The sequence below is a fragment of the Balearica regulorum genome, chromosome 2, assembly GCF_011004875.1.
Source record: "Balearica regulorum gibbericeps isolate bBalReg1 chromosome 2, bBalReg1.pri, whole genome shotgun sequence".
Taxonomy (NCBI): Eukaryota; Metazoa; Chordata; class Aves; order Gruiformes; family Gruidae; genus Balearica; species Balearica regulorum.
In genome coordinates, this window is record NC_046185.1 from 80,620,729 (window position 1) to 80,633,295 (window position 12,567).

Consider the following 12,567-nt stretch of genomic DNA (forward strand, 5'->3'; position numbering starts at 1 on the left):
AGGTGATTTAAGGTCAGCTCTTTGCCAGAAATTGTTTGATACGTGAAGGTCACGCGATATTGCGCACTTCAACCATCTATAAATCTAAAACAGGAGAACCCCATACTGCAAAACTGTTGTGGAAATAACCTTGCTGATATTTGGAGGCATACAGAAGTCCCAGGCAGAAATTATATTGTTGTTTCTGTAAAGAGACAGCCAGGACTACAGAACTGCAAACACTGAGTTAGTTTGCAGTGGTTTGAGAGAAGTTATTGAGCCTCCATAGTTTAAGGACAATGAAATTATATAAAAAGCAGCTATAGGAAATGTAGTTTCTGAATCTTTCCAGGACTTAGAGGGACTTGAGAAGAGGGACCACTTTTCATACAAGTTACAAGAGCTAGAACAAGTGAGGCTGAATGATCAGCACAGCTTCTGTGAGAGGGTAACACGGAAACACGACATGATCCTGACTAACAGGAAGGTAAGGGAGTCACATTTACCAAGAAACAGTTTTACACCTGCGTTGTCAGTATTCATTCCTCCCACTTCCACCAACACACACACACACACACACAAAATCACTTTTCTTTAGCCTCATCAGCTATCAGGGCCAAACTTTCAAACTGAGTTTTTATATTCAAAATGCTCAAACACAGGGAGGCAGAAGGGAAAACATAGCATCAAACAGCATAAAACCAAAAATAAGCCCTCATGTTTGAAATGTAGCATATGAACCAAATACATCATGTCCTGGTATGGAACAAAAGGATTATCAAGCTAACTTCAAATGATTTTTAAAGAGTAACAAACTAAATGCAAATACTTTATTCTTTCAGCTTGCCTAGATTTTGCTCATTTCCTGAAGTAAATTACTTGTTTTACCTTGGGCCAGAGTTTGCACAGCTCCTCCTTTCCCCACAAGTACCTTCCTTCTCCAGGTTTTTACCTTTGGTATGTCAAGGAAACCTAGAGATCTCATTCTGTCCTCCTTTTGGAAAACCTTTCCATTTCTTCCAAGGTCTTCAACTATCCAGATCCCTCCACTTCATTGCATGGTGAGGATAATTGTGACCCCCAGATTTTTAGAGGTGGGTGACAGGCCAAACATCAAATGATCCCACTGTTGCTGCAGTGGCTTAAAAAACCCAACCAACCAAAAAAAACCACAACCCCCAAAAAACCCCAAACCAACCCCCAAAAAAACCCACAAATAAAAAAATCAAATATTTCACAGTAATTCTAGAGACTAGGAGTTTCCTTGCAACAATGGCTATAGGATTTCTATGGGATCGGTGGTGGCTCTTGCTTCCTAGGAAACCACTTGCTTCATGCTAAGAACTGTGATGCACCTCTGAACCTCACTTGTTCACTGAGCTGCTGGGGTGGGGCAGTGGAGCAGGGTGAGAAAGGAAGATCTAGGTGAAGGTGGAGCAGACTGCCAGAGGAACGGCGATGCACTGAAGAAGGAAAGGCTAGGGGCTGGACTGCACATTGGGCTCTGATCTTGAATGAGCTGGCAGAGATTGGCCTGTTCCCATCCAACATATTTTATCTACATAAAGCTAGGGTTTGTGAAGTCAGGCTTTTAGTTTATAAATGCTATGACCTGCTAGAAACAAAAGTTGTCAATCATTCTGTCCCTTCATCGTTTCAAGCTAAACTCTACACTAGAAACACTATTTAAGCAGACTCTTGGTGTTACTCTTTTACAGTATTCTGCACTCTCAATGACGCATTTTTGTGCAACGGCTACAAAATTAGCCTGTTTTGTTTACTGCCTATAAAATTGTTGTGCAACATCATGCTAAGGTCCAGCTTCAGACACTAACAACCTCTGCACAGCAATTTACTTCTCAGCATTAAGGATGATTTTCAGTTGCCTTTTTTTAATGAGAAAATTTGACACTATGTCCTGATTTTAGCAAGCTTCCTGAAGATGTTCCGCATTCATCTTCTCTACCTAATACGTTTTTCTTCCCTTCCTCCCATCATGTTTCCCATAGAAGTAAGAGCAAGATTATCCTTTGAACTTCAAAGCACCTGACAAATTTAACTTACTCTCACCATCCCTGTAAACAGTAAGATCATTATTATCCATTTGGCTGATGAGATGTCCAAGAGTTACTACTGAGAAGCTTCTGTGTTGGGTTTGCATGGCAAGGTTTTGGTAACGGGAGGGGGGTGGGGGTTGGGTGGGTGTGGGCCACAGAGGTGGGTTTTGTGAGAAGCTGCTAGAAGCTTCTCCTGTGTCTGACAGAGCCAATGCCAGCTGGCTCCAAGATGGACCTGCTGGTGGCCAAGGCCAAGCCCATCAGCACCTCTGTGATAACATATTTAAGAAAGAGAAAAACAGTTAGAGAGCGCTTTTGCAGCCAGAGAGAGGAGTGAGAAGATGTAAGAACATCTGCAGACACCAAGGTCAGTGAAGAAGGAGGGGGAGGAGGTGCTCCAGGTGCCGGAGCAGAGATCCCCCTGCAGCCCGTGGTGAAGACCATGGTGAAGCAGGCTGTCCCCCTGCAGCCCATGGAGGGAGGATGAGGGGGTGTAGAGATTCCACCTGCAGCCCATGGAGGACCCCACGCCGGAGCAGGTGGAGACACCTGAAGGAGGCTGTGGCCCCGTGGGAAGCCCAGGCTGGAGCAAGCTCCTGGCAGGACCTGTGGATCCATGGAGAGAGAAGCCCACGCTGGAGCAGTTTGCTCCTGAAGGTCTGCACCCCATGGGAGAGACCCACACTGGAGCAGTTTGTGAAGGACTGTAGCCCGTGGGAAGGACTCATGTTGGAGAAGGTCGTGAAGGACTGTCTCCTGTGAGAGGGACTCCATGCTGGAGCAGGGGAACAATGAGAGGAGTCCTCCCCCTGAGGATGAAGAAGCGACAGAAACACCGCGTGATGAACTGACCATAACCCCCATTCCCCGTCCCCCTGTGCTGCTGAGGGGGGCGGAGGTTGAAGCCGGGAGTGAAGTTGAGCCCGGGAAGATGGGAGGGGTGGGGGGAGGTGTTTTAAGATTTGGTTTTATTTCTCATTCCTCTGCTCTGTTTTGCTTAGTAATAAATAAGATGAATTCCCTCTCTAAGTTCAGTGTGTTTTGCTCGTGACGATAATTAGTGAGTGATCTCCCCCGTCCTTATCTCGACCCACAAGCTTTTCATTATACTTTTTCTCCCCCGTCTAGAGAAGGAGGGGAGTGATAGAGTGGCTCTGGTGGGCAGCTGGCCCTTAGCCAGGGTCAATCCACCACAGCTTCTTACGTGGCTTATCTTGCCAGGAGATTGTAACAGCTTACATGAGCCCAGTAAAGCCTGAAAGTATGGTTCTTCTCCATGTTTTTAATGTCTTGTTGAAAAATACACTTAGAGCATTTTATGGCTCTTACAGTCTGTCATCACAGAAACGCACCACGCATATTTTTCATCTGTCAAAGTTTGCAAATGAGCCACAGGATACTGAGTAAAATATGCGGCAAACAAAGGCAGAAACTGCACCGAGATGTATATTCACCATTAGCAGCTCAGTAATGCTATTTAAGAATCAGAAATGAGCTATGAATAGTATGAGGATGAGGTACACTGTCCACCTGCTTCTTCCTGGATGAATTAAACCGTTAAAACACACAACAGATTAAGAAAGAAACAGTGGAAAGGGCTTTGTTGCTGTTCTTCAGGTGGTAGACCATCATTATTGGGGGGGGGGGGGGGGGGGGGAATTGTCCACAGAGGATACATTGGTCTCCCCTGCCTCCAATTATTAGATGTGCACTTATCAACACTACGTGGAGCTCCTGCCACTGTCCTCCAGAATGCCCTGCTCATTGACAAGTACATAAATGGTTTTCACTTAGAATCGTAGAATAGTTTGTGTTGGAAGGGACCTTTAAAGACCATCTAAGTCCAACCCCCCCTGCAATGAGCTGGGACATCTTCAACTAGATCAGGTTGCTCAGAGCCCCATCCAACCTGGCCTTGAACACTTCCGGGGATGGGGCATCTACCACCTCTCTGGGCAACCTGTTCAAGTGCCTCACCACCCTCATCGTAAAAAAACTTCTTCCTTATAGCTAATATGAATCTACCCTCTTTTATTTTAAAACCATTACCCCTTGTCCTATTGCAACAGGCCCTGCTAAAATGTTTGTCCCTGTTTTTCTTATATGCCCCCTTTAAGTACTGGAAGGCTGCTAGAAGGTCTCCCCAGAGCCTTCTCTTCTCCAGGATGAACAACCCCAACTCTCTCAGCCTGTCTTCATAGGAGAGGTGCTCCGGCCCTCTGCCCATCTTCATGGCCCTCCTCTGGACTCACTCCAACAGGTCCATGTCCTTCTTGTACTGGGGCCCCCAGAGCTGGACACAGTACTCCAGGTGAGGTCTCATGAGATAGGAGCAGAGGGGCAAAACCACCTCCTTTGACCTGCTGGACACGCTCCTTTTGAAGCAGTCCAAGATACTGTTGGCCTTCTGGGCTGTGAGTGCACGTTGCCAGCTCATGTCCAGCTTTTCATCTGCTGGTTACCCCCACGCCCTTCTTGGCAGGGCTGCTCTCAATCCCTTCATCCCTCAGCCTGTATTGACACCAGGGGTTGCCCCAAGCCATGTGTAGGTCCTTGTACTTGGCCTTGTTGAACCTCATGAGGTTCACATGGGCCCACTTCTCCAGCTGGTGCAGGTCTCCTTGGATAGCATCCCATCCATTAGGCATGTCAACTGCACCACTCAGCTTGGTGTTGTCTGCAAACTTGCTGAGGGCACACTTGATCCCACTGTGTTGTCGATGAAGATATTAAACATTAATGGTCCCAATATGAACCCCGAGGGACACCACTCGTCACCAATCTCCATCTGGACATTGAGCCATTGACCACTACCCTCACCATGTGACCATCCAGCCAATTCCTCATCCACTGAACAGTCTGCCCATCAAATCCACTTCTCTCCCTCCAGCACAAAGGAAAGGAATTACCTTCTGGTAGAGGTAGAGGATTGTAAGAGCTAAACTTTCAGATCAACACAAGAGATGAGGCATCATCTCTCTCAAAATCAAACCCTGTATACTGCATAAATAACTTAGGAAATAAAATGGCTACATAGAACCTGTTCTACTCTGTTGATGGTTTAGGAACTGTAAGCACTTCTGGACAGACTCATTACTCAATCTACATGGACCAGCACTGTCCATGTTACTGTGATATCCTGAAATTGTGATGTTCTGTGATTACAGTAGGGCAGGTTTGTTAATGACAGGATCAGATTTCTTTAAAGATAGGATGGCAACAAAACGGAGTGACCTCCTGCACTGGCAATAAAATGGTACTAGTCAGATGAGAGGAAGTGCCTACTAGTGCCTTGTGAGCTAAAAGCACAGACACTTTATTCCTGTGGAGTACACTTTGGGGTTTTCTTCCCCCCAAGCATTTCCCAGAGAAAGGAGACCGATAAACAACATGGAGCAAATTCTAGAGAGAAAAAAAATAGCAAATACAAGTGATGCTTTTGTGCATACTCAATCTCATTTGCTGTACCCCAGTGGAAGCACTGGAGAGACAGAAACTGCTGGCATATACAGGAATGTGTTCACCCACACAATAACTTAAGTTTTGTGAGTTCTGGGTACTGCTCCTCCACTTCACCACAAGCTGATACTTGCCTGGATGACTTAGTTTCTTGGGTTTTTTGCCGTGCTGAAGCTGGGACTAAACATTCGTTATGAGAGTCTTTTTCAAACCAGGATTTCTAAGTCTGAAATCCCAAATTAACAGATTGTAGGATAGTCTATGAATCCTATCTCACCTATTTTAAGAAACCAGGCTTCATCTTTAGTTACCTACAGCAGGAAGGGGACACAGATTTCTGTTTATCACATCTGCTATGTTTCTCAAAACTATTTTGTGCTAAGTAAAAATTCATGCCTTCTGTGTAGAATGATCTGTATGAAGAATTGCAATTTCCTCTGGACTTACTAATTTTGAATTGGGTGTATTTTTGTGCTGTTTAGACTGTTCGATTTAACTTTCTTTTAAGGTCAGTTTTTCATATTCAGAACAGTATATATTAAAGCCTAAGAGACTGTACAATTTCCAGGAAAATAAACCAGGTATTTCCTTGCTGAATGAAAGATACACTTAAAACACAGAGCTACAAAATGAGCATTCAAACAGCATCCACTTGGTTCTACCACTAGAAGGGACCTGGCCCAAGTATACTTTATGCCAAAAATTCTTAGCAAGTTTTTAGTAGGATCTAGGAAGTTGAAGCATTTACTTCTGGAGGGAAGCCTACATTGCCAAACATTTACATGCTCTGATCCACTACAAGTACGTTTCCCATGGCTTTCTCACCACTACCATCTTTGGAGAATCACGTCCCCCTTTACTTTACCCTTAATTTCAGGTAAGGGTAAGAGGGACCTTTGAAAACAGGAAAAGGAGAGCTGCCTATCACACACTGTGTTGTATAAAAGCAGAGAGATACATCTCCAAGCCCTGTTCTGTCCCATTCAGACCAGGAATATGAACTTCAATCTTCTGCCTCTTGGGTTATAGAGTTATGCCAGAGAACCACCAACCAGCCCTGTGGATTCTGAAGAGCCAAGCTGACATCTCAGGACTCTCCACGGCAGTGCTGCAAAGCACTGCCATCAGCTGTGCTGCAATCACAGCAAGGCCTTCTACCTCACCAGAAGTTTCTTTCTGAAGGTGACAACCCCTCCCAAAGAAGGTATCAGACATGTTTCCACAAAGATGTCCAACCTCCCATACATGCCGGTTTACACTGTGATTTTCTTACCTTGTCACACTGTTTGAGTGCTTGGCTCCTATTCATGTTTACAGTTGACTAACAATATTAACACTAAGACAATCCTTGGAACGAAGCAGTATTACATATATGGTGAAAGCTCCTGCAGAAACAAGCCACGTTCCAAACTCTGTGTGCTAATCTCATAAGCAGTTTTACTGGAACACAGAAATTTAACTGCAGTTTATTTTACTTCTATCACTTCTCCTGCAGGAAAAAAAAAGCTCTCTAGCTTGTGTTTCAAAAATGGACCGTATTTTTGGGGAGAACAAAAAATTGAAACTAACAGTTCACACAAATGTTCTGATCTAATTTATTTCCTTTCATAAGTGGAAAGGAAGCCAATTTAAAAGTTTAGAAGATAGACAGACAGCACTGTCATCTTCTGCTTAGCAGGAAATTAAGGGCAGCAGAGGTAATGAAATGGAAAGTTGACTCCGAAAGTGCAGAACAGAGCAGAAACGTCTCAGGGGATTACAGTTAAATCATGCAATACCTGGAAAACTCTGTCTCTATGTTGACCTATAACCAGACAGTTCTAAAGGTGAGAAGCACTATGAAATAGCTTGATTGAAAAATTCTGTTTTCTTGTAAAGTTGCAACATGATTCTACTGCTAGTGGGTTTTGGATTTATTTTTTTTTTTTTTTTAAACAAGAGCCAAATCATTACTGCAGTCCAGTCTACAACAAAGAATGAACCCTTTACAGCTTCATTCACCAAATTGCACCATTTCTTCTGAATAAGTAGTTTTAAAGGTTCTGAAACATGTATGTTGGGAAAGGGGATGCCATAAAGGCAAATTGCAAGCGTAGATTAATATAATTCAATGCAATATGAAAATGGACATTTGTACACTGAAATTCATTTTGATAGCCTTAATGGAGTGTATTCTACATAATTCTTGCTGTTAACTCAGCTTCTTGCCAGTTTCTTTGCAGGAGAAGATGTGCACAAGCAGGCGTGTCAATAAAAACAGGTAAGAAGAGAAATCACAAAACAATGAAGGAAACATGTTGACTCAATTCATCAAACCAGACACAGTGAGTCCATAAAGAAGCAAAAGAACTGTTATTGCAAACCGTCATTGGTATGACTTTAACTGAAAGATGTGAAAATTATGTATTTTTCATCTGTTATACAGCAAGTGTGATTTATCAGCAGCAGTACATGTACATGGTTTCTTAGTAGGTTAAAACCTCAAAATTTAAGTAATTTACACACATTTGTGAGGTTTGTATTTTGGAGTAAATATTGGAAGGCACACAAATTGACAATCGGATACCAGCATTTCTATTTGCAGGGCTCTTCAGTTCCCCTGAAGTCTAGGAATGGACAAACCTTAGATAATTTGTTGGTGCCAAAAGGCAGATTAATCTTTCTTAAATGAAAGTAGGCTGGAAAACATCACATGAATGTGTATTTCTGACACTTTGAAATTCTCACAACTTCCCTCATTCACAGTTCAGTATGAGCCATAAGCAAGACAACAATTAGAAAATAAATATTGTATTCTTTCCTTCCCTATGCCACTTTTTCATAAAAGAGATAATAGCATGAAACAGTTCATATCACAGCCCTACTGCATACTTCTCTTTTTTGACATGAAGTAAACATAAAGACTGCTATGAAGAATCAATCTGTAAATTATCTTTGACATTCAACTTTTCCATTTTCCATACGTAGAACTGAAGTTTTATTTCTGAAGGGTGATAAAGGGCTTATTTCCTTTTTTAAATAACAAAGCCTCAGACCCTCCATCGGTATAGATGTATACAGTTTTTTACTACCTGTTATATGAACTCATATCAGCTAACAGTCTACCTGCATAAATGAAAAATTATCCCCTACCACAAACTTGGTAATAAGTATCTTGATACTTTTTAAAAAGTTTTTTTCCTAAACTTTGAGTTAGTGAACATTAAACTGCGTTTTATGACAGCTGGATGATGCAGAACAGATGTTGAGCTAAAATTTTATTTGCCAAATGTCAGCTGAGAACATGTATGTAAAACTGGAGTATTAGTAATCCAAACTACACAGTGAAAACAATGGAAAGAATTGTCAACTACATCAGTGGCTGCCAACCATTTGTCTGGGTCTTCAGATGGAAATTCTGCCTGAAGATTCCAGAAAATAATGTTCAGTTTTAGGAACTCTAATTGCTTATTAGGATGAGAACGTTCTCTTCTGGGTATCTATTTCTCATCTTGAACTGACTGACATATGGCAAATGCTAATCAAAAGCCTGCAGTTAGTATGCCTTTGTCTTGCTGTTTTTCCTCTGCCAGTGAGCCTCTGCTTGGACCTGTGGTTGGACAGGTAGGCTCAGTGTCTGAAAATGACGCCTGCCATTCCCCTCCACGATTCGTGTCCGCCACAAAAATCCAACCGACCAAAGCAGTAATTGCTCTGTAAGGAAACTCAAAACTTACTGGTTGACAAAGTCCATCCACTGACCAACATGTTTATTTTTTTTCTTGCTGTCTAAGGTATAAATGATAACCCTTTGAGGAATACAATGCAACTTAACAGCACCACTGAAAGTCTTTCTGGTATTTAGGCCATCTTTTCCTTTTCCTAATTAAAGCCAACACTTCTCATTATACCTCACATGTACTACCCTAAATAATTTCAGTCCTTCTGTAAATTTTTTTCAAGCATCTGGAAAGTCTTCTGCCCCCTCCTTTCCACACTTGTCATTTATCCATGTTTGTAGTCTATCCGTAGAAATCAACATGTGAAAAAGTCTCCTGGTTGCTTTTGTTGCTTTTCTCCAAACTCCTTCCAGTTTTTCAATGTCCTTCCAATAGCTGAATGATGCTGTAGGCCACAGATAGTTTCACAAGCCAGTCTGCCTTGGTGGACTAGAGTTTCTGGGTGCTAAAGCACAACATAATCAGGAGTGCTTCTGACATTGCTTTATAAGAATTATTTCAACCAACAAGTAAGGGCAGCAACACTAAGTAAGAGCACTTTCCATGGATAAAATGAATGAGATCAACAGTAATGTAAACCTCTTTTGCAAAAGTTTTTTGTGAAAAATCCCAATCCATCTAATAGTAATTAGTAATAATAGTCAATGACCTCCTCTAAAGAGCTTAACAAGTTCAATTCATACCTGGACGCCTCCTTGCTCCTACTTTACCTAAAGAATTTACTTTACCTAAAGAATTCAATACTCATGAACTCACAAATACAATTTGGCAAGAACCAACCAAAAAACCAGGCAAATGAAAAATTTGCCAGAGGAAATCTTCTTTTACAAGCACATATCCTATACAGCAGCTGAGTAACAGTCGTGAAGTGACAGCAGAGTAACCAAAGATAACCTTTTCTTAAAAAGATATTATGTCTAGCACCTGTAGAGATACTGTAAATATGTCTTTCCTCTCCACAGAGACTAGTGCTTCATGATGCTTCTAAGAACATTTCATACAGATTACAGTAATTTCTCCTCTGGTTTAGTGCACTCCTAGTGTAATTTTCTTTAAGTTTGAACATGAGACAATTACAAAGCAAAGCTCTCTTTCCTCCGTGGGCTTTTATATTCTGGAATTCAAATACATCAAAATACCAAGGTTTCAGAAAAAGACTGTTTTCCTCTGGTTACCAATGTTTGCTCTGGGGCAGGGGGAAGAAGGGGAGGAATTCATCTTATATTTTTTAAAACTTCTGGAGACAATGCTAAGGGGAAAAAAAAAAAAAAAAGGTTGAAGACAGAAATTTTCTTAACGAGTAAAACTCTGCAATGGCTGAAGTAGCTGCAAGCAGTGATGTTTCTGATGTACCACAATATTTAGCTGCTGTTGTGTTCCCGGCTGGAGAGACAGAGAGAACTGCTACAATGCTAAACAAGTAAAGAGATCAGGTTGTGAGTATTTGTTTTTTAAAGAAGGGAAAGAAGTCTCTTCAAATTGTTGCTTAAACACCTCCAGCATTTTTGTTGGGAGCAAATTTTTGGGCTCTCCTATCATTAAATTACATGTAACATAAATAAATAAATAAATCACACCATCTGCCATAGAAAAACCTTCTATAAATCAACATTTTCAACAAGTTTAAACTTAAGTTATCAAAGATACTTGCTATCTTTTCCATTAGAAAACCAAACAAAATCACCAAGTGCATTGAGGATTACAGTCAGCACTTCCACTGCTGTCATAATGGAACTCAAATCATTTGCCAGAAAACTCTCTGTCTCTGCCTGCCTGCTAGGTATGTATGGTTATAAAGTTTCCTCCTTGCACCTTCCCTAGGCATATGAGGACGGCCATGCCTCACAGCAACATGAAAAAATTGTGCTATATATTTAAAAAGCATGCACAGTAACAACCATTTCTGCGAACTGCAGTACATACATTCTGCTACCAGGTGCTGGCATGGAGAAGCCTGCACAACACAGGGTGAAGCATAGGCCTGATTACGTGGTGCTTCACATTGCTCAGTCTCATTGCCCAATACCAGAATATCCTTTTCTGCAATTTTTATGAATATTAACTGCAGACAAACCAACAACTGTAACAACTTCTGCCCAAGGAACAACTTGAAAATTCAATCCACAATGGTTACAGAATCAAAACAGTCATACCATTCTCCCATCCTCAGAGAAAATTACTTTTCATAAGCTTTTGAGTGGTGGCACTACTGAAGGCAGGCTAAATACACATATTCAAGACCACACCTACCATTTCATTTCACAGAAGAGCTCATGAGAGCCCTCCAAGGTAAAGCATTAGGACAAAGCTGTTATGCAAACAAAATCTTTCACGTACAATCATGGCGTATTTTTTTTTCTTTTATATATTCAACAGCAGAAACAAACAAAGCAAACCGCGATTACAAACCTCTGCATGAGCAAGAAATAGTAGACAATGAAGGTTTCACCCACCTGGGATCTTTCTGAATGCTATCAATGGAAGGTGACCTAGCCAAGGTCCCTTCAGGTGGGATGGCTGGCCCAGATTTGCTGTATGGTGATTCAACAGAAGGACAATACTGCAGCTGTCGGTAGGGGTCTGCGTAATTGGAGGCTGGGCCGGCCGCATAGCTGGCCCTCTGGAAGGTCGCTGTTGCGTTCTGTGTGCCGTGTTGACTGCCTGTGCGCTGTAAGGGTACGGAGTCGACACCAGGGGAAGATGGGGCTACGACAGGAAAGTAGGGACAAAGTAAAAAATTGAGGACCTGTTCACAGAAATGGTTAACCAGGTCTAGGCAGAGGAAAAAAAAACAAACCAAACCAAAACCACACACATATAAAACAGGGGTTCAAAAAGAATGAGAAAAAAAAACACAAACAAACAACATTGTCATTTTCAAAACCACTGAAGTAAATAACCATCAAATGAATTTCTAGTCCAGAAGTGACATGTCATTTAGAAGACCTTTACACCAGTTAAACAGACCGTAGCAGTGCTTTTCACTTGGGGTTTTAACCGCACTAACCTGAAATGAAAAAAGCACAGAAGTAGCATGGGACTAGTCAAGCTAAGATTCACAACCACCACTGAGTGAGGCTTTTGCAGCCCTTACAGGGGTGGAAGTCAGGCAGATCCACCAGCAGAAGGAGGGTCAAACCAGGCTCAAGACTCCAACTGGGACAGATGGCTCTGTGGCAGAAGAAACAGACAGCCATGGCCACCCCAGATTTATAGTCCTGGTTGGTATCCATAAAGCAGGTAAAACCAGACACCTGCTACTGAGAGTCACTGCGTATGCTTCGTTAACCATTCTTCTGCATATTTCACCTTAAGTAAGACTCAGGGGACTGCTACTGCTGAGTCTGAAAGAG

At 42.0% G+C, this 12,567-nt stretch overlaps 1 protein-coding gene across 7 annotated transcripts in view; it reads right to left on the minus strand.

The window, feature by feature from the left end:
* Positions 1-12,567, minus strand: part of CTNND2 (catenin delta 2) — a 692,458-nt gene that overhangs the window by 242,422 nt on the left and 437,469 nt on the right. For all 7 annotated transcript variants that reach the window (XM_075744821.1, XM_075744820.1, XM_075744818.1 and 4 more), the window contains one exon: positions 11,668-11,920. In XM_075744821.1, the coding sequence (XP_075600936.1) occupies positions 11,668-11,920 (253 nt within the window). The remainder of the gene's footprint in view (positions 1-11,667; positions 11,921-12,567) is intronic.